A 23,862-nucleotide genomic window follows, 5' to 3' on the forward strand; every position below is an offset into this window, starting at 1 on the left:
AGAAGATTACAAAGGACGTAGCTGGTTACACGGGTCCAAGTACACAACCCGTGTACTTTTGTTCTTTAGAGAATTCTTCAAACCTAGCCAGGCAGACACTTATACGGGTTTCTATGATTTACACAGGTCTGAGTACACGGCCCTTGTACTGTGTTTATTCCTTGTCTCTTTCAGCTTTCCCTTGGCAGTAGGTTACACAAGTCTGTGTCATTGCTTACACGACTCGTGTAAAGTGTATCAGCAACACTTCTCTTCCCTTTGTGTTTTTCCAAGCTTTCTTTTGTACTCCTATACCTTGGAACTTCATCTAAACACTTGAAATGATGCAGAAAACATGAAATTTAGAGTTTGTCAATGGAAATCACAAAAGTTAATGAAATTAATGACTATGCATGAGATTGCTTGCCTACATGCTATGAAATAGTATACAAATATGCTTAAAAAATCTATATAATACAAGTGTATCAGTTCACAGTCAAAGATACCTCATTGGGTATGATTTATCCGTGTAGACTATCATCTATGTTTGTTTTCATGGATTAGTATGAGATATTAAAGATAGAATGGTGAGTCTCATGTCATATGATAAACATGGTGGGCACTTATAAGATAAGTAGGTTGAACCAGTGACATTACGATGATGTGTACATGGAGTTTACTCTTGTCAATACATTATCATCTAGATCATAATAGTGTATATAATCTCTTGACCTAAGATGACATAATTATCTTGCATATAGGTGATTTGAGTTTGATACTGCTTACATACTTGTACTGGGTATGAGTATAAGGGCGTATGTTAGCTCCAACTAATTATATATGGAGATAGGTGTTAAGTCAAGATGAAATCCATTGCCCTAAGTAAATAGGGATAAAATCCTATGTCTATTTTAATTGTTCTTTATGAATAAAGTTATTGGTCAAGACAGATAGACTTATTCAAAAAGGTGGTTCTGATTGAAAATTGTTATTAATCAATAATTGGAATTAAGACGAGGACATATGATTCTAAGCAAGTAGGGTTTGACATAAACCATGACCCTAGCTAGAATTGGGATTATATAATGAAGAGATTTTAGTGCATGGTATGTATGATCAAGGTTCATTAGTTAAATATAAATTAATTCATCACTAGTTAGGTTGTCATGATACATCATACTAGGTGTCAATCATGATTTATGAGAACTAAGAGTGATATGGGAATTTCACTCTAAGTATGGGAATTAAATTAATATTTTAGTTTGCAATAAGATTGCAAAGTCTCTAGCATGACTTGAAACTAAATTCATCAATGGAAGTATTCAAGTTTATGTTTAAAGTATTTAAAAATAAACTTGATTAATTAATTATAAGGTAAGAGATTTTAATTTGATTAAAATGACTTAAGAAGTCATGAGAGAGAGAAATTAGAAATTAATTAGTATTTTTCATAATACTAATTAATTAATCTTTTAATTCCTTAATTTATGTTAACTTGACAAGTGGTCAAATGAAAATTAGAAAACTCATCTAATTGGTGAATTAGATATGGACACTTGTAAAGTTAATAATCATTAGTGGTCAACCACTAATTGACTAAAAGGGAGTTAAATATCTCTAATAGTTAGAGAAAGATAAGATTAAGTTGTTAACCTTCTTCCTTTTCTTCTCCACTTCTCTCTCAAGCCAATTCTCTCTCATCTCTTCCTTCTTGAGATTAATTCAAGAGAAATTTGAAGTTGTCACTCTTGACTTAAAAATAAAGAAATTGTTTCTCTATATTTCTATTAGCTTAAAACCAAGAAAAACCCTAAACTTCATCTTTGTGCAAGCTTGGTCAAGGCAATGAGAGGAAGCACAAAGAAGTTTCTATTAGATCTTAGTGCTTTGGTCATCTTGTTCAAGTGAATGAACTAGAGGATCTACTTTTGGCGATCTACTCTCCCCGGATAAGGTGTTAAATGTGATTCTACGCCTAAACGGGTAAAACCCTTAATCTCCGTTTTGTAATTTTAAGGTTTAAGTTTCCTAATGGCAAATAGGCCTTTTAGCAATTGAGTTACAAGTGTTGTAACATAAATATATATTTTTGCAATTGTATAAAAGGTTTGTATGTTGCATGAAACATTAGGGCCCAAAATTTTAAAAATTGCTAATTTGCACCCTTAGTGCTATTTTTCTTTCACAAACTCCAACAGAGAAAACTTTAGAAGAGAACTTAGACATGGCTTATAAATTTCTAAAAGAAATTCATGTACCTGAAAATAAAGAAAATGAAGAGATCTCAATAAATTATGTCATGTTAGGAAAAAGATGAAACCAATATGAAATAAACGTCAATAATATTTTTGCATATAATGGAGCACTCAATATTGTGAAAGATGATGCGAATGATGAACTTAAGTTTGTAGGAGAATGTAGAAGTAGAAATGATTAGCCAAAATAGAATGACGCAATCAACCTAAATTAAATTCACTTGAGAAATGTAATGTTTTCAAACCTGAAGTCCAGACATCAGAAGATGTCTAGCCAATGGGATATAAATGAGTATTCGTGTGAAAACGAAATAAGAAAAATGAAATTGTGAGATATAAAGCACGACTTATTACACAAGGTTTCTTGCAAAGACTTGACATTGATTATGAAGATACATATTCTCCTATGGTGAATGAAATTATGTTTCAATAAACCTTGAAATGCGTTTAATGGATGCAGTGACTACCTATTTATATGGCTCACTTGCAAAGATATTTATATGAAAATCTTTGAAGGATTCAATTTGCCTGAAGCACAAAAATCAAATTCTCAAAAACTTTATTCAATTAAATTGTGTAGAGTTCTATATGGATTAAAACAATCCGAACGCATATGGTATAATCAACTTACTAAATATTTGTTGAAAGAATGGTATAAAAATGATTCTATATATCCATGCATTTTTATAAAAAGAATGGGATCTAAATTTGCCATTGTTGCAGTTTATGTTGATGATTTAAACATTATTAGAACTCCTGAAAAAGCTTTCTAAAACTGTAGAATCTTTGAAAAAAGAATTTAAGATGAAAGAACTTGGGATGACAAAGTTTTGTCTCGGCCCACAGATTGAGCATTTTAAAAATGTTATCTTTGTCCATCAATCAACTTATATAACCAAGATATTAAAAACGATTTTACATGGACAAAACCCATCCATTGAGTTCATCTATTGTTGTGAGGTCATTTGATAAGCAAAAGGACCATTTCCGACCTCGAGGAAATGATGAGGAACTCCTTGGTTCTAAAGTATCATATGTTAGTGCAACAGGTGTACTAATGAATCTTACTAGTCATACTCGACCTGATATAGCTTTTTCTGTAAATTTGTTATTAAGATATAGCTCTGCTCCAAACCGAAGATATTAAAATGGAATTAAGCATATACCTTCGAGATGCAACATATATGGGTTACTAACATGTATTTGATTGATTATGCAAATGGAGGTTATTTATCTGATCCACATAACGGTAGATCCCAAATATGCTATATATTTACATGTGGAAATACAGCTATTTCATAACATTCTATAAAACAAATTATAGCTGCTACTTCTTCTAACCACAAATAAATTGTAGCAATTCATTAAACAAATCTAGAATGTATCTAGTTGAGATCAGCAATTCAACATATTCGAAGTACATATGGTCTACTTGCCGAACTAGAAGTTCCAACCATTTTACATGAAGATAATATTGCATGCATGAATCAGTTGAAAAAATGATACATTAAAAGAGACGGTACAAAATATATTTTTTCAAAATTCTTCTTCATTCATGATCTTCAACAGAATAGTGAAATTAATATTCAACAAATTCGTTCAATCGATGATCCTACTAATTTGCTCACCAAAGCACTTTCAACTACAAGTTTTCAAAAATTGGTGAACACAATTAGAATGCAAATACTTATATCTCAAGTGATATCTTCATGAAGGTAAGTTAATACAAATTATACTCTTTTTTCCTTTATTATAATTTTTTCCTACTGAATTTTCCTGTAAATGTTTTTTTATGTAGTATTCATCACACACACACACACATAAAATTAAAGGAAAAAGAATATATATATATATATATATATATATATATATATATATATATATATATATATATATTCTTTTTCCTTTAATTTTTTCTAGTAAGTTTTTAACTAGAAACATTCTTTAATACATAAAAATCCAGGGGAGTGTTATAAATATATTTATGATGTATACATATTAGCATTCTTAACTCTTAAGCTCTTCATTTCCTCTCCATAAGTTCGATGTACTTTATTAATTATGAACCCTCCATCTTCTCATGTATTCCTATAAATAGAGGCATTATATCTGATATTTCACACATAAAATCAATAAAAAATTATACCCTCAATCTTCTCTCTTTTATTATTTTCGCCTTACTTCATAGTAGAAATCTAATTTTTGTTATTTCCATTTCGCTAATTACTTTCAAAACAAAAGAAAATAAAAAGATAAACAAAAAAAAGTGAGAGTACGCTTGGAGTACTGCCATATAGATTCGGGGGCACCTCTAACAAGAGCATTACAGAGCTTGTCAATGGAACATTTGAACGTGTTAAATTTCACAACGGGTGCGGACTTGAGAGGTCAAAGGGTCTAAAAACTAACCTCATGAGGCGTCTTTTCAAGGGCAAAACCATCATGCCCAATAGGCTGAAAGTAGACAATTTCTTTCAAGGGTTCAGCCAAATTGTTGCACTTCGCACATTAACTAGTACGTGTGCAATAACCAAAAGAATGTATTGAACAAAGAATTAATCAATTACCAGAAACAGAATTAAAAAAAAATAATAATAAAAAAAAGGACAACGCTTTTGAATATTAATAACAATGCATACAGAAAGAAAGGAAGTTTTTGAGAAGATAAACAAAGAAGGGTAAGGATGGGTTAAAACTCCTGAACAATGTCTATTGTACACAAACCCAGAATAAAAAAAACTCACGCCCTTGTCCAAGAAATTCTTCCGCAAAAACCAATCCCAGCAAACCCATAAGTTATCACATGATGGTGCATCGGCTCCTTTCTTCTGCGGGCTGCGTGGACACTTGCTGGAACCTGTGGAGTTCCGATGGGTTGTACGAGAACTCGGAAGTATCAAGCCCATACTAGACATGAAAATAACAAAAGCACAGTGATGGAATTAGGAACTAGATGCTATGAGAAAGATACCCATCAAATAATCTTCAACTAGAGGAGATTAAAAAATATATGTAACATGAAGATAATCATCTAGTTGTCCGCATGTAATCAGTGCAGACTACAGAGCCAAAGCTTGGCCCACCGGATAATAAGATATAACAAAAATAAAAATAAAATAAAAGAAGAGGAGGAAAAAATCATCCTTACCCTGATTACAAAATGCTAGTTTGATAAAATCATCTTAAATGGACATTCAAGAATTGGCAGCTTGAGCAAGATGCAAACATATACATATAACTTAACCACAAAATAAATGGAATTTTGCAGATAAAAGAAGAAAATGAGTCAAGACAAATTTCCATCATAACATCAGGAGAATTCTGAAATAATGTGAGAGAAAACAAAAGGAAACAAAATTCACATCACAAAATAAATTTTGTAAACTAAAGGGGAAAATTTTTTTTTTTTAAATTAAAGAAATCATTCATGAATATCATTCATGAATAGTTTATTATTATAATATTGAACAAAATCACAAAACTCAACTCATGAAAATTAACTTGTCATGTACAACATTGTATAACTTGCATATTTGGACAGAGCCACATAAAAATACTCAAGATGACCAGAGAGACACATATATTCTCTAAGACCAAAAAGTTAGTACAGAATATATCATACCTTTTCCCTCATACGCGTGCTCCAAGCATCATTTCTGCTAGGTCGCTGATCAAGGGTACCAGTAACAGGCACACCTGTTGCAGGACCTGGTGGCCTGTTAAGCAAAGGCTGCCTCTGCTGTCTTGGGGTAATTAGCTCATCATCACTATCATAATCTGCCGGCCTGTTTGCAGCCCTAACCATAAGGGCTAACACGAAAAGTAGAGCCTGAAATTGTATGATGATTCATTATAAATGAGCCATAAGAGCGCCAAAAAAAAAAAAGAGGAGGTAATTTCTCAATTAGTAGTTGAAAATATAGAAATAGAGCTTGTGAGGTCAAAATCACAAATTCACTATATGGAGCCAGTCCCCTTTCAGCAATTACAGAATGTTGCTCTAATGATTCACACCAACAAACCATGTGGATTAAGGAAAAACACTGCCAGATATTATTATATACTGTATAAAAAGGTCACAGGAATTAAAATTTTATTCTTTTCATTTACATTTAATTACTAAATGCCATGCATGAGGTAAATTAGGTAATCATTTGAAATGCAAGTAGCCATATTACACAAGGTAATATGACTGTCTAATTGAACCATAAACTTTCTCAAGTCAATCTTAACTCAACATTATACAGTTTAGAGCTACACTCAAAACAATTAATCTTAGGCTCATTTCAGTTGGATCGAAATCAAACTAACCTAAAAGCCCACCCAGACCAATCAACTTGCAGATTTACATTGCTTTCCAATGAGACTGATGAATCAGATCACTAAATTTACTTGAATGGAAAATAGAATCTTCGATTAACAAAAAAATAAATGTGCCACAATCAAGTAGTTAAAAGGCATCTACTTTTTCCATTCACGACTTTGCAAATTGATGCTTTATAAAATAAACAAAAAAAATGACGTTTTACAGCATAACTATGTAGCACCTAGGACAGTGATTTCCTTCCATTTTCTTCAAGTAATGGCAGGCAAAAAGGCCACTACAACTATCCTATAAGGCATATAGTATGTATTTACCTCATGACACTAAGAGATATTTGCAAGTTGAGTGATCATTTGTGACTAAATGAAAGTCCCCTGAAAGAGTTTTGCAAGTAAGAAAAATAACATAATTCCATCCTTATTACATAATTTTAGGTCAAAAACTTTCAACTTTTCTATTTAATTTTAAATTGCGATCAAAAGACTTGTTAAGCCTGACCTTGTCTAAGTGTCAAAATTACGGTAATTTTTATGCACCGTCCCTCAACTTTAATGGTTGTTTCATTTCCATCCCTCAATTTTAATTTGTTAAAGTAAAATCACTCAACTTTAATTTTGTCTCAAAAAAACCCCTTCACCTACAACAACTGGTTTCCCAGTTATGAATTAATCTACTCTCACTTTTCTTTAAAGCAAAAAAAAAAAAATACTGAATTGCCCCTCACCTTCAGGCCCCTCCCTTCTCCTTCTGTGCAACCCATGACACTCCCCCCCTCTCCATTTCCTATCCCTCTGCTCCCTCTCCAAATTCTATACCTCTGTCCCCTCTCCAAATCTTCCTTCAAAGAACCATGCTGAGTCAAGAAAACCCAATGCCATCCAGCTTTCCTCGTTGATTACATGAAGTGTGCATCATTTATTTCTTAAAATCGTCATTTCACTATGCTTAAGCTGTTTGTTTTGTGTTACCCCAACATTGCAATCAGACCCATCTGCTTTGTTGTCACCTCTAAAGCCCATCTATCATTCATCAATTTAGAAGGCCAAGGGATTCCCACACTGCTATGATGAGCGAATTTGCCCTTTGAAAAGCCTCTCACACATATCCATTTGCGATCGACATTGAGTTATTCTCACCAGCGTCGGCAACCACCAGTTACAATAGTTGCTTATTATTTCTCATTTTCTTTTTTTTGGGTTTGTTGGTTATATGGATTTTGCTGTACAGTTATTGATTTGTTTTTGTGCTAGGGAATTAAGAATTTTAAGTGTTGAGGTTCTCTTGGTGTTCTAGTTTTTTATTTTTCAGTGTTTATGATTGTCTTAATGTTATGGTTTTTGAGTTACCTTGTTCTTAGTCATATGGAATTTTGATGGCATATATATATATATATATATATATATTCTGGGTTGCTAATTTTATTGTTGTTTTAGTTTGAAATTGAAAATTATTCGCATGGTCTGCATTGCTAATTCATAATGTTCTTATACTATGTTTAAGGATCAATTTTTTTTTTTTTAATTATCTGTTCAAGAGAGAGATATGAAGATGGAGATGGAGACAAAGAATGGATAAGAGACAAAAATGAGAGAAAGAAGGGGAGGGAAAGGGAAGAGAGAGAGTACAATAAAATAATTAATTTAATAAATTTTAAATTAATAAAATTAAAATTAATAATATTTAATTTTAAATAAAAATATATAATTAATAATTTTATTAATAATTTTAATAAATAAAATAATTTTATTGATAAATAATCATTAATTAATTTGACCATAAAAATGAGAGATCAAGGGAAGGGAAAAGAGGTAAAATAGTGAATTCCTTTTTGAGATAAAGGGCTAAATGGTAATTTTATATTTTTTAACTTATAAACTAGCTGTTGCATGTAAGAGTGATGTTTTGAAATAAAATTAAAGTTGAGTGATTTTATTGTAACAAATAGAAGTTGAAGAACAAAAATGAAACAACCATTAATGTTGAGGGACGGTGAGTGAAAACTACCCATCAAAATTATGTTACTTACAATTCAAAAGCCAAATCGCAAATAATAAAGTAATACCTTTCTGAGTCAACTATATTTAGTGACACAATGATCTAAATTGTGTAAGCTCTAAGTTATACTATTTTCAACCATAATTACACATAAGCAAGTTAGAAAAAAAGGAGAAAAAAAAAAGCAAGATATGATTAACATGTCAAGGAGAAAAAGAGCATAAGAGGTATAAAGAATCATTCTTCTCATCTGAGATGGAACTTCCATAAAATATACACACTCAGTACAAAGACTCCTTCCACCGCAATTGACATGGAACGTCCTTATCCAGCCTACCTTTAATGAAATGGTGCTTTAGAAGGAAAATTTTTATGACAATATGGACCATTCAATTTGTCTTCTTAATGGGTAGATAGTTGATGCTGTACCAAAATCTTTATATCTTGAAGGGGGAAAAAAAAGAATTTTCATAAGAGCTTTGTTGATTTGTCAACATGGAACTTGTTCTATACAATAAGGACTTCAGCTAAAAAATCAATTGTACACAGGAATTTTAAGAAAAAAACTCAAGAATTCAATAAACCACATATCAGTAGATAAAAAGGATCATTTACTAGTGTTATGGAAAGTCAATCATTATATTATTTCTGTGTATATTCTGTATTCTGTATTCCTATTTAGGATTTCTTATTTAGGATTTCTTCCTAATTAGTATAACACAATTATAGGAATCAATTGTATATAAATACCCATGTACAGATTAATTGAAATCAATGAGAATCATCTCTTTCTACATCTCTTTCTACATGGTATCAGAGCAGGCCATCTAGGGTGACTATTTGTTCTCACCACCCACCAGAGAGACCTTGGCGCCGACCGGCCGCTTCGATTCCGATCAACATTGCCGCCGCCTCAATCCCCTCATTCCACCACCGTGTCTTTGTTCGATCCAGTACACCATTAAAGGACTTCTGAGGTTTGGCTCTCAGATCCTATTTCGGTATTTACTTGATTTGTGATTTTGGATTATTTTGTTGCTGTCAGCACTTTGGATTAGCGTTTTGGTTAGTTTCTTTGTCTCAACAAATGGCAGACAATAAGAATGTTATTTCTGATGTGATTCCGATGATGACTAAGATCACGGAACACAAACTTAATGGTTCAAATTACCTGGAGTGGAGTAAGACTGTTAGGGTCTATTTGCGTAGCATTGATAAGGATGATCACCTTACTAAAGATCCACCTACTGATGATACACAACAAACTTGGCTAAGGGAGGACGCTCGGTTGTTTTTGCAGCTTCGGAACTCGATTCACAGTGAGGTAATTAGTTTAATTAATCACTGTGAATTTGTTAAAGAATTGATGGATTACTTAGATTTTCTGTATTCTGGTAAAGGGAATATCTCCCGTATTTATGATGTTTGTAAGGCATTCTACCGTGCTGAGAAAGATAATAAGTCTCTCACGGCTTATTTTATGGATTTTAAACGGGTATATGAGGAACTTAATGTATTGTTGCCTTTTAGTTCTGATGTGAAAGTTCAGCAGGCCCAACGGGAGCAACTGGCTGTTATGAGTTTTCTTGCAGGCCTTCCTTCAGAGTATGAGACTGCTAAATCTCAGATTCTTTCCAGTTCTGAGATTTCCTCTTTGCATGAAACATTCACACGGGTCCTTCACAGCCTGCCAGTAGTGCTCTTATTAGCCGTAATCCAAATGGACAACAGGGTAATAGAAGAGGAAGTAGAGGAGGAATTACAGGCAACAGAAGTAATCAGCGTAATGGAGAGGCTAGTTCTAATCAGGACTCAAGAGGAGTCATTTGTTATTATTGTCATGAGCCTGGCCATACAAAATATAATTGTCCGCAGCTTCAGAGGAAAAATCAGCGATCACAGATGGCAAATATGGCAGCAGAGGATTCTACGGTATATTACTCTGAGAAATCTGTTTTGGTATCTTCATAGGATTTTGCACAGTTTTCCGAGTATCATGCATCTCTAAAGCCTACCAGTTCCCTATCATCGCGATCACGAGTCGAGTAAATCCACTACATGCCTTGTGTCTTCCTCATCCAAATGGGTTATTGATTACGGTGCAACAGATCACATGACAGTAATTCTAGTCTTCTATCCGCTTTCACCTAATCCCACTTCCTCTCATTACTTTAGCCGATGGTTCTACTTCTTGTGTCATGGGTTCTGAATCGCGAATCCGACTTCACAATTTCTTTGTCATCTGCTTTGTGTCTACCAAATTTCTCTTTTAATCTACTTTCTGTTAGTAAACTTACTCGCATCTTAAATTGTTCTATTTCCTTTTTACGATCGGTGTTTGTTTCAGGATCTTACGACGGCGATTATTGGTAGAGGACGTGAGTCGTGGTCTCTACATTCGAAAATCATGTACCGCGTCGCTTGTTTGCTCCAGATCTGTAACACCTCTTGAAGCTCATTGTAGATTGGGTCATCCTTCTTTGTCTACCAAGAAGAAGTTGTGTCCTCAGTTTCAGTCTTTATCAGTACTAGAATGTGAGTCGTGTCAGTTTGCAAAACATCATCGATTGCCTTCTGTGTCTAGAGTCAATAAACGGGCTTCATCCCCTTTTGAGTTAGTTAATTCTTATGTTTGGTGTCCTTGTTCATTACTTCTAAAAGCTGGATTTCGTTATTTTGTTACTTTTGTTGATGATTACTCGTGTTTGTTAGTTTTATATAATGAAGAATCGTTCTGAGTTGTTTTCTATCTTTTGTGCCTTTTGTATTGAAATCAATACTCTATTTATTATTTCTGTGCGCATATTATGAAGTGTCAATGCTAAAGAATATTTTTCAGCACAATTTCAGTCTTACATGACACAAAATGGCATTCTTCATCGATCTTCTGTGTGGATACCCCATCCCAAAATGGCGTGGCGAAAGAAAAATCGGCATCTTCTTGAGGTAACTCGTGCTCTTCTTTTGGATGAAAGTTCCTAAACACTTTTGGCGGATGCAGTTTCTACGGCATGTTTTTGATCAATCGTATGCCGTCTTACATCCTTAATGGGGATATTCCTTATACCGCTTTGTTCCTACAAAATCTTTGTTTCTGTTGAACCCGTATTTTTGTTGTACTTGTTTTATACGTGATGTTCGTCATGAGTTACTAAATTGGATCCAAAGTCTCTCAAATGTGTCTTCCTTGGGTACTCCCGGATTCAAAAAGGGTACCTCTGTTTCTCTCCTACTCTTAATCGTTATCTTGTTTCTGCAGATGTCACATTTTTTGAGTCCACTCCATTTTTTTCTCAATCATCTGTGTATGAGAGTCAGGGGGAGGAGGATGATATCTTAATATATCTTGCCCAATCAATGTCTAGTCCTCTCTCACACTGTTTCTTACGTCTCTAGACCTACTCGGCCTCCGTTGTTCATGTTTATTCCAGAGATTGGAGATTCGACTCGGATCCTCCACTAGCTACTTCGTTGGGAGAACCTGTACCTCATACTGATCATGATTCTGATCTAGATTTACCCATTGCTCTTCGTAAAGGTAAACGTTCATGTACTTACCCTATCTCTTCTTTTGTTTCTTATAATCAATTGTCTTCTTGTTCTCGGTGTTTGGTTACTTCTTTAGACTCGGTTCCTCTCCCTAATCTGGTGAGGCCTTTGTCTCATCCTGGTGGTGTCTTTGCTATGAAAGAAGAAATGGAGGCTTTAGATGCTAATGGTACATGGGAACTGTTGCCTTTGCCCACCGGTAAGAAAGCTATTGGTTGCAAATGGGTATTCTGATGAGTAAATCTGATGGTTACGTGGCTAGGTTAAAAGCACGCCTTGTAGCAAAAGGATATGCTCGGACATATGGGGTTGATTACTCGACACTTTTTCTCCTGTAGCTAAACTTATACATTCGCTTGTTTATCTCTTTAGCACTACATATGATTGGCCCTGCACCAATTGGATATCAAGAATGCTTTCCTTCATGGTGATCTTCAGGAGGAGGTGTATATGGAGCAACCACCTGGGTTTGTTGCTCAGGGGGAGTTGGGTAAAGTTTGTAGGCTTCGGAAGTCTCTTTATGGCTTGAAACAAAGTCCTAGGGCCTGGTTTGGGAGATTCAGTGAAACAGTACAGGAATTTGGTATGCAAAAGAGTAAGTGTGATCACTCGTATTTTATAAGCAACTCAGGTGGTCTAATTCTCCAGTAGTCTATGTGGATGACATTATCATCACGGAGTGACTCTGGGTATTTCATCTCTTAAAACCTTCCTCCAAACCCAGTTTCAGACCAAAGACTTGGGATTATTAAAGTATTTTTTGGGTATTGAAGTTATGAGAAGTAAGAAGGGTATTTTCTTGTCTCAAAGAAAATATGTCATCGATCTATTGACAGAGACAGGAAAATTAGGTGCTAAGCCTTGTAGTGCACCAATGACTCCAAATTTACAACTGTTAGCAGGGGATAGTGAGTTGTTTGAAGATCCGAGAGAATCAGGAGATTGGTAGGAAAATTGAACTACCTTCTTGTCACTCGTCGACATTGCTTATGCCGTTAGTGTGGTAAGTCGGTTTATGTCTTCCCCAAGCTGTTGCTCATTGGGAAGCCTTGGGACAAATCTTGTGCTATCTGAAGGGAGCTCCGGGAAGAGGTTTGTTATATGGTAATCATGGGCATTTGAATGTTGAATGTTTTTGATGCCGAAATTTGGATCTAAGGTTGATAGGAGGTCAACTCTGGATATTGCGTTTTTGTTGGAGGTAATTTGGTGTATTGGAATAGCAAGTTGCAGTGTGTAGTTTCTCGATCTAGTGCTGAATCCGAATCTGAGCCATGGCACAATCGGTATGTGAGGTAATGTGGATATTTCAATTACTAGATGAGACAGTTTTAAGACCCCCAACTGCGAAATTGTGGTGTGATAATCAAGCTGCTCTCCATATTGCTTCTAATCCGGTATTTCATGAGCGGACCAAACATATTGAGATTGATTGTCACTTTGTTCGTGAAAAGATTCAACAACAGATCATCTCAACAGGACATATCAAAACTGGAGAGCAGTTAGGAGATATTTTCACAAAAGCTCTGAATGGAGCTAGGATTGACTACATTTGTAACAAGTTGGGCATGATTAACATCTATGCTCCAACTTGAGGGGGAGTGTTATGGAAAGTCAATCATTATATTATTTCTGTGTATATTCTGTATTCTGTATTCCTATTTAGGATTTCTTATTTAGGATTTCTTCCTAATTAGTATAACACAATTATAGGAATCAATTGTATATAAATACCCATGTACAGATTAATTGAAATCAATGAGAATCATCTCTTTCTACATCTCTTTCTACAACTAGAAAAATCAGGACCCACGAGCAACTTCAGTGAAAGCTTCTAACAAGAAGTTCGTGCCATAATAAATTCTCTTGCATTTGTCCCCATTCACAAATACTTTACATGCTTTTCTTTCCTTTCACAAACTATTTTCATTTTATCAACGAAAACAAAATTCCATAAACTTAATATAAATTGTTTTGACAAGTACTTTGCACTATGTTGTTAAAGAATTCCATCATGCTTTCTCTCAAACAAAATGAGGCCTATTTTACATCAGAGAAGAAAAGATGATCCAGAACACAGCTGACTAATGATGAAGGCATGCATGATTGATTTAGATATGCTTTTTCCTTTTACTTATCTTTTAACATTTTGACTACACATAACTTGAAGCTCATAGAAAGGATTAACAATCACTCAGTCTGATCTGCTGATCGGTTTATGGTAATATCAAATGCCTAACAAAACCAAATAATATTATTTTGTGCTTACCTCTAAAATTACAACTCCAAGAGCAACCCACCTCACAATATTCCAGTTTTCTGTCAGGAAATCATATATCAGGTCAAAAACACCAGTTTTGTCAGTAGGAAGTTCCTGAAGAACAAAATCATAGCATGGCCAAGATACAAATGTCAAGATTTGCAAATCAGTTTTTTTGTTTTCTTTTAAATAATAACAATAATAATAATAGAGAGAGAAACTCACTTCTTTCCAACTTTTGTCAAAGAAAATGAAGGCTGCACATCCCAATTCTACCAATATCAACAAGATAACCAATACTGAATACTGTGTTTGCTCAAGGAAATCAGTCATCATAAACTGAAAAGGCAGGAAATTTATCCATGTAAAGTGTACCAAATATTTTTCAATCCAATAAGAGGCATCCCCTTTGGATAAACATAGAAGTTAATGTAAAGGTTTCAACAAATTTATCATATTTCAGTAGTAGGAAACAAATTACGCAAAATTTAGAAGTCAGGTAGAACTGATGCATAAAATCTAAAACTAAAATGATGGTTAAGTGGAGAATATTTCTTTTATGCTTTGACTTTTTATATAGTGATAGCATATTTTGAGAATTTGAGGGAACTGAGAGAATTAAATGAAAAGATGACATCTCAATCTCATACTGCATAATTCAGCTGATAATCTTCACAATGACATAGGCTATCGTATAGACACAAGTATTCTAATATTAGTTCTAATAAGTTATAGCCTAAAATTTGTAATCAGGATACACAACTGAGGCAGCATCCATTCCGTGTTATAGATCCAATACAACCAAAACAAGAGATGATGAAGAGAACCACTCCTACACCAATAAATAAGTAAATAAACCTGCAGAAGAAAATGGATCAATATTAGAACTTGGTAGATCAAGGAGAATCCATTAATTAAAAAACACAAAAGTTGAATTTAATCAAGAGCCAGGATAGGTTCCTTTAGTAACTTCATAACTCATAAGCCGCACAAAACCATATGCCTAGTAACAAGTATTGCTGGTTCACTTCTTTACGCTAACAAATCAAATGCTTTCATAATTCATATAAAATCTAAGAACCGGAAATTTTAAATTTGTCATTAAGAACTGAAACTTAACTATGTTTACCTAATAAAAGCAACCATATTTAGCAATACAATGACATTCAATTTAAATCAAACCCTTGCATCATAAGCAAGAAGGGTTGAAATCCTAAAGCAAAAAATTACTAATAATAGACTATACTATCCTATAATTTTGTGATTTCAACACTCTATGATAAAATTCATAAATCAGAAATCTCTTTCCATCAAGCTAATAAATACAAAATAAGTTAAATTTGACAATAAATATATTGAAAATAAAATTAAAAAAAAAATTAAAACATGCATTGCATATGTACAACACAATACGATACTTTTGAAGGCACTTCTTTGCATTAGACTTTCCACTAAAATCCCTTTTTTCATCGACACCATATAATTTTATCCTTTCCCAAATTCACTTTGAACACAAAGGATTCATATCTCTCACTCTACCAAAGCAACCTCATTTGCATTCATATGTATGGACAACAAATAAATAGGCAAAAAATTTGAAGGAGTAATTAAGAATAAAGTTAGTTTAATTGTCTTCCTTCGGATAAGTAATGCCTCTTCCATCAAGCTAACCATCTTTCAAATATTCCAACAAATGGTTCCCACATTAATTTATCCTTATATCATGCCCCAATGGAGGCCCTAAGGAATGTACCAACCCCATGCTCTAGTAATGTTCTCAAGAGCCTAAACAAAATTACCGCAACATCCCTTTTGATGATAACCAAAGCATCCAGATTTTACAGTTCCAAACCATACAAATAAGTTTTCAACAATGAAATCAAGGTCAACTGAACCATCACGAATTTAAACTCACCAAAAACAAAAAGAATTATAAATAAATAAAGGAAACATACCAAGGTTTTGGCAGCTTATCAAGGATACTTTCCAAAAATGATACAGCTATAAGCATTGGACGACCAAGATATATCAAACCTGGACCACCACTCACAGGAGCCATTGATACATCATCACCTGCTCTTTTATACTCAACAAATAAGTAAATCCCATAACCAACCATGGCAAGACCCACAAGGGTCAGAAAGAAGTTGAGGAGCTTCAGTATGCACTCCAAGCACCCTCTACAAGCCATACTCTCTACAGCTTCCTCAGATCCCTAAAATTTCAGCTCAGTCCCTTCTATTTCATCAACTCAGTCACCTAGTACCTTCATTAGAAACCCAACATTAAAACTACAGTTCGATAAATTTTAAAGGTTAAATATCACATTCCAAAATTAAATCACAGATCATAAAAAGATATATCTAAACAACAAAAAAATAATAATTTTTCAAATTAAGGAATTATAAAGTCAACCCAAATTCTTTAGATTGTTCATTAATCAGGATCCAGTTCCAAAAATAAATTGTAAGAAGTGAAAAAGAGGAAACTGCTAGATATGGCTTATCTTGTCCATATCAATTCCTATCAACAAGCCACATCAAGATTACAACTTCGTCTTGAAATGATAATATATTTTCTTGATAGAGGCCAAGTTAGCTTAATCTTGATGATTGGTTATCTTTACCTTGATCAATGGCTATCCTTATCTTGATTATTAGTTATCCTCGTCTTGATGATTGGTTATCCTTAGACCCTTACTACTATGAATAGACCGTTCTCTCTTCATTCCAAAATAAAGCAATCTTGGAAAAGCTCTGTCTCTAAGAGCATTTTTTTAGAGTGAGAGAAACACAAGTTGTTTTGGGCTTTGGGGAGTGAGGATATTTTGAGAGATAGTCTCTTGTAATCTCATATTTCACATAGTGAAAATTCTTTTGATTGTCTGGCCCGCGGACGTAGGCTAGAAGGCCAAACCATGTAAAATCTTGATATCGTCATTTTATTTCTCTGCTTATTATTATTGTCACTCAACTGAATTTTTCAGCTCAATTTCTAACAAAATGGCTTCATAGCCTATTTATTCAATTAAGTTCATACCATGACAAAAATCGATCTCGAGAAATTTGATGGCCATGTTAGTTTCAGCATTTGGGGAGTTCAAATGATGACAGTGATGCAATATAAGAAGCTTAGAGTTTTATTTAGGGATTTTAACTATTATAGAATTTGGAAATTTAAAGAATTTTTATTGTTTAGGAATTTTCCCCAAATCTTTGGGATAAAGGCTTAGTTGAGTTGAGTTGAGTTTTTATTGTTTAGGAATTTTATTATTATTAGGTCTATTATTTCCTAGTTTATCTTAGTTAGTATTCCTAAATAAAGTTGAATAGAGTTTATATTCCTAATTGATTAGGGTTATAAGCTCTATAAATAGAGCTAATTTTCTATTATTCAGCAGCTTGGGATTAAGATTATTAGTGAAATTAATAAAATTATTGAGAATTAGCTCTCTTTCACTAAGGAATTGTTTCTTTCTTTATCTTTTTCTTCTTTGTTCTACATCAATTTGGTAAGAAATTCCCACAGCATCCTATGAAATTTCCAAACTTCCAATCTGTGTTTTCTATCCTAATTTCCCCTTAAAATTTCCCTTTAGCATCCATTAAAATATAATGCCTTTTATAATTAAAAAAAAAAGAAAGAAAAAAAATTTGTGAGAAACAAATAGAAACAGCGTTGTCACCCACCCTTTCACAGATCTAACTATTCCACAGCCACACTGCCACCGCTAGCTGCCTCGCCGGCATTAAGCGACCCTCCTCTCAACTTCGGTTGTCGAATGTCGCCTAGAACTCAAGGTCCAAATAGGTCATTGACAACCTGAATCTCAACCGATTGGAGTTTCACATCTTTCGGCCATCTGACCCTCCACAACCCTTCTCCAGCCACCGATCTACTCATCTCTGTTGTCAGAACTGCCATCCGACTTTCCAACTGGAAGAATCCCTTTCGGGTCACAAACCCATCTGGGCAGGCAAGGTAAGCTCACACAACTTACTGTGAGTTAGAAGCACCTAAACTACATCTATTTCTGCCACGTCAACAACTGCTATGTCATCTCCCTTTGGCCACAACACCGCCACATTAGCATTCCAGCCAACAAAACAGACAATTTCCTCCTTTGCTAATTTCAACGTCTTGGTTCCATTTTTAACCTCCTTTCACAACAAAAGCTACTCTAAACTGCTGAAATTTTGACTTTTTCTTCAAGTGAGGTATGTTTTCTTAATTCAAATACCATAGAAACTTATATTGAGAGCCCAGAAGAGGAGATCAATTATTACAAAAATATTTTCGAAGAAATTAATTATGACATTGGATTTCATAAGGGCCAATTACTATCTCTATGTCATTGGATAGATAATTATAGTTATAGATGTAATCGTGAAAAGTGTTCTTTCGTAGGTGGTAAATGTAAAGAGGCCAAACAGATTTTACTAGATAAAGAAAGGAAATATGAAGATTTACAACAATTCTTACAAGTCAAGAAAAGACAGCTTGAAAAATGCAGGAAAGAACTTGTGATTTCAAGTGTGAAAGAATTGAATGTACAACTTGATAAGTTCTCAAAAGTAAGCAGAGCTTAATGAATTATCAGTAGCTTTACAAGAGCTTAAAGAAGAAATTCAAATTGTAAATCAAGGAAAGAAGCTTGACGTTAAAGATGAACAAGAAGAAGAATTCGACAAGTAGCTTGAAGAAGATAATGAGGAATCAAAAAAAGTAACCTGGAGAAACTAAGCTTGAAGAGTATCAGACTAAAGAATCCAAAGATTAGAGTATTGAACATTCTCATGTTGAAGAGCCCATTCTAAAGCAAGAAACTAATGAAGCTACGCAAGCCGTGAAAATTTCAATGAAAATTGAAGAAAATCCAGTTGTTCATATTGATTTGAAGAACCTTTCAACTGTTGTTTTATTTCATTTTATTTGTTTTGGTGTTGCCAAAGATGCAAAAGAAAGCGTGAAGTTCTTCGTTTTAATTTTGATGTTGTCTTCCAAGGGAACAAGATTGTGTGCTCTCCTCGCGTGGTTTTTGATCCTTTCACACTTCAAGACTCGAGGTCAAGCTTTTTCCAACCAGAGAAGAATGATGCAGCATAGGAAGCAATTTTATTCAGGAATTTTAATTATTATAGAATTAGGAAATTTAAAGAGTTTTATTGTTTAGGAATTTTATTATTATTAGGTATATTATTTCCTAATTTATCTTAATTAATATTCCTAATTAGAGTTTATTAGGGTTTTCATTTCTAAATTGATTAGGACTGTAAGCTCTATAAATAGCGCTAATTTTCTATTATTCAGTAGCTTAGGATTATATTTATTACTGAGATTAATAAAATTATTGAGAATTTTTTATCTTTCCCTAAGGATTTATTTCTTTCTTTATCCTTTTCTTTTTTGTTCTACATCAAGCAGTCCTTACCCAAAATGGGTTACCACTAAAACTTTTGCTTGGTAAGTCAACGAAACCATCTATTATGAAAGACGCAGAATTTGATGAGTTGGATGAGAAAGCACTGCCAACAATCCAAATTTGCTTTTCTAAAAAAGTTCCCTGTGAAGTTATTCACGAGAAGACCACTTCAAGTTTGTGGCTTAAATTGAAGTCTTTGTACATGACAAAAAGTCTTGCCAACAAGCTTCATCTCAAGGAGCACTTGTTTACTCTCAGCATGGCTGAAGGTGCACTTATAAAATCTCACTTAGATGAATTTAATTCTATATTAATTGAGTTGAAAAATATACATGTTGAAAGTAATGATAAAGTTTTTTTTTTTTTGCTAGTATGTTCACTACCACCCTCAAATTGTCACTTTAAAAAGATTATGCTTTTATAATAATCGTCAATCTCATTTGAAGACGTCAAATCAAGTTTATTGTCCCAAGAAAAGTTTGATTTTGAACCTCATTCATAGGGACAAGTAGAGGGTTTAATGGTTAGAGCGTGAAGTCAATGAAAGTAACGGTAACAAGTCAAAATGTATATCTAAGTCAAGAAGCTATAACTACAAATTTTTCATTATTATAAAAAGAAAGGGCATGAAATTTCTTACTATTGGAAATTGAGAATAAGCAACATAAAAATGATAAAAGGGAGAAATAGTCTAATAAATCTACCAAAGCTAGTATTGTTGGTGAGTTCCATTAGTGATTGATGCTAATTCTAAAATTGAATAAATTCTTGATTATGGTTGTATCCATCACATGTGGCCTCATAAGGATTGGTTCACCACTTATGAATATATTGATTGTGGTGTTGTTTTGATGGGTAATAATACATCTTGTCAGTACATTGGTAAAGGCACAATTCGAATTAAAATGTAAGATGATATGATCAAAACCTTGATTGATGTCAAACAAATTCCTGATTTGCAAAGGAATGTCATCTCTTTAGGCACCTTTGAGTCTCATGGATGCAAATACACTATTGAAGGTAGAGTTCTATTAGTCTATTGGGGCATTGTCTACTACTGAAGAAGATTATGTTGCAGTTACAAAGGGTGTTTGAAAGAGGCTAATAACTTAGAGGTTTGGTTATTGATCTTTGTTTACAGCAAGATGCTACTGTTGCATATTTGTGATAGTCAAAGTGGCATTCATTTGACCAAGAATCATATGCATCATGAGAAAACTAAGCACATAAATGTGAAGCACCACACTATCAGAGATATCATATCTAGAGAAAAATTTGTAGTTAAGAAAATTTCAACAACTAATAATCCTACAAATATGTTGATGAAACCTCTCCCAACAGTCAAATTTAAAAATTGCTTAAACTTGATTGGTGTCTACAGTACTTGAGTAAAGTTTCGATGAAGACAATCAGAGAATGCTTCACGTGTGGAAAATTCAAGCTAAGGTGGAAACTTGATAGATATGGTTTATCTTGTCTATCTCAATTCCCATCAACAAGCCACGTCAAGATTACAACATCATCTTGAATGATGATAATTATCTTTTCTTAATATAGACCAAGTTATCCTAATCTTGATGATTGGTTTTCCTTAAGACACTTACTACTATAAATAGAACATTTCTTCATTCCAGAATCAGACAATCTGAGAAAAGCTTTATATCAATCAGCATTTTTCAAAGTGAGAGAAACACAGGTTATTTTGAGTTTTGGACAGTGAGGATATTTTAAGAGATAGTCTCTTGTAATCTCCAATTCCACATGATGAAAGCCAAACCACATGAAATCTTTGTGTCATCACTTTCATTTCTCTGGTTATTATTTTGTTGCTGAATTGAATTTTTCACACTCAATTTCTAAAAAAAACAACATAATTTTCTTTTTTTATAATTAAAAAAAAAAAAGATAAAGTTAGTCATGAATCAACGGAAAAACGAAAAACTAAATCCGAAATTTCTTTTTTACTTTGTTTTCCTTTCCCAGGTTTTCTCAGCAACCAAACAAAGCTTCAGGTATATGTTAAACAGAATTTGCAGGCTGCAATCAACTTCCATAGCATCAATTTCAATTCATTCAATTAACTACAAGGACCTAAACTAGAACCAATAATCGAAAATAAAAATTAAGAAATTTTGATTGAAAAAATCTCATAGCAATTTAGCTTCGGATCAAGTCAAGATAATCAGGAGATCGAAAAAAGATTACTATCACATATGAATAAACAGAGAATTGAAAAAAACTTTACTTACGAATTTCAAATATTTCTCGGATTGCGACTTTTTAGGTTTTACAGTTTCTGAGAGAGTCTGGGAAATTCAAAAAGTGAGCTGAAATTAAGATACCTTTCTCATTTTGCTTGTTTTGGCATTTCATTTCATATTTCCACTCCCCTTTTTATCTCATGGGCGCCTCCCTTAATTTTAATTCATATTTTTTTTCAACTATATAAAACATCAAACATTTATGTGATTTTATAATTTTATAAATGTTTTAATTTTATATTAAGTATTTATATTAAATATAATTTTAGTTAAAATTTAAGATTAATTTAAAATTTTTTTTTTTTACAAAATTTATAAATATAGTAATTAAAAGCTCTAAATTTTAAAATTTATTACTTAGATCTATATAAATTCATTTTTATATTTTAAATTCATTTATAGATATTCTTTAGATTATTGTAGTCATCATTTTTAAAATAATTAATTAACTTAATTATTAAAGTATAAAATTTTTAGACATTTATTATCAAAATTATAAATTTAAGAATTAATACTTGCTCTTAATATTTGATGTGTCTTAAAAAATAATAAAAATTTAAATATTTTATTTTGGTGATTAAATAGTCTTTTAATTCAAACTTAGTATAATTTTCACCAGTAGGATAGAATTCTTTTGCTATGTGGCGTATAGAATGTATTTAAATTTGAAATTTTAATTTCAAATATTAAATTTGAAATTTAGGTAAATATTCCATAAAAAATTTATTATGTTAAAAATGAATTTCAGATAATATAATTAATTTTGTTATTTCAAATTTTTATTTTTTTAGCCTTTATATTTATTTTAAATTTAAATTTATAGTTTTTTAAATCTCCCCAATAATATATGTGTGTGTGTGCTGGGTGGGAAGGGGACGGGTTTTGGAGGTGGCCGATGGGTTTGATAATTCCTAAAAACCAAACTTTTGGACACCCTTAAAAGAGATATAAATACTTCTTTTTAGCAGGAAATTCGTGACAGTTAATGGGTGGCATTATGCCCATAGCTAGAAGTAATATTTGTGTGCTTTCTTGGTGGAAATTTGGTCCTAAGGTGATACTTATCAAAGTACTCTTTTTTCCTCACTATCTTTGTGGAAATTCACTGCAAACAAGGTATATATAAATTGTGAATTATATATTTGATTAGTGTATGACATGTGATCAATTATGAACCAGTGATACAAAGTGGATCTTAGAGCTAGTGTATGACATTGATATTAGAACTATTTTCTTGTTTTCTTTCAACATATTAAACACATTGTAGGGTGATTAAAATTAAATATGTGATTTATTTTTGCAAATTTGAATTTATTGAAACATATTTATTGTATCAACTTTGAGCAATTATATCTCTCTATATATTTATCATTTATGTATAATTTTTATACCATTGTAAAATAGACATGAGAAATTTTTCATAGGTATATTATTTGTATCTTTTGGATAAAAAATGAAAGAGTTATGATTTTTCAAAATTATCAGAAAAGTCATCTAAAATTTGATATTAAAAAAGGTTGAAGAAGACTATTTTTAATGAGTTTTCAGTCATAATTAGGGTGTGTACGCCCCAAAATTTTAGAATAAAATCGTAATTTTTAAGAAAATACCCAACCCAAACAAATCAAAATATATTTTTTTTATTATTTATTCAAAAAAAAATTAGAAAAGTAGAAAATATTTTTTTTGAAAAAATAGTTTTCCAAGATTTTTTTAGTGAAAAAAATTTCTACAAGATCCTAAAAAAATTGGTGATGAAAATTTAATTTATAGTAATTTTTATTTTATTATTTTTGATTTTTGATAATTATTTTAAT

General features: G+C 32.7%; 1 protein-coding gene across 3 annotated transcripts; it reads right to left on the reverse strand.

Moving 5' to 3' along the window:
• Positions 1-4,829: 4,829 nt before the first annotated feature.
• LOC110666171 (tobamovirus multiplication protein 2A) lies at positions 4,830-22,191 on the reverse strand. 3 transcript variants are annotated; one of them, XM_021826575.2, is made up of 7 exons: positions 22,034-22,191; positions 16,318-16,628; positions 15,121-15,220; positions 14,588-14,668; positions 14,372-14,476; positions 5,857-6,063; positions 4,830-5,141 (listed from the first exon to the last, which is right to left on the reverse strand). In XM_021826575.2, exons 2-7 carry the CDS (start codon positions 16,551-16,553, stop codon positions 5,034-5,036), a joined length of 837 nt encoding a protein of 278 aa, XP_021682267.2. In that variant the 5' UTR covers positions 16,554-16,628; positions 22,034-22,191; the 3' UTR covers positions 4,830-5,033. The 3 variants fall into 3 exon arrangements, with proteins under 3 accessions (XP_021682267.2, XP_021682265.2, XP_021682266.2); XM_021826573.2 differs by having other exon boundaries at positions 14,588-14,701; XM_021826574.2 differs by having other exon boundaries at positions 14,588-14,701; positions 16,318-16,621; positions 22,034-22,160.
• Between the last annotated feature and the right edge of the window lie 1,671 nt (positions 22,192-23,862).

This window comes from Hevea brasiliensis, chromosome 18, assembly GCF_030052815.1.
Source record: "Hevea brasiliensis isolate MT/VB/25A 57/8 chromosome 18, ASM3005281v1, whole genome shotgun sequence".
Taxonomy (NCBI): domain Eukaryota; kingdom Viridiplantae; phylum Streptophyta; class Magnoliopsida; order Malpighiales; family Euphorbiaceae; genus Hevea; species Hevea brasiliensis.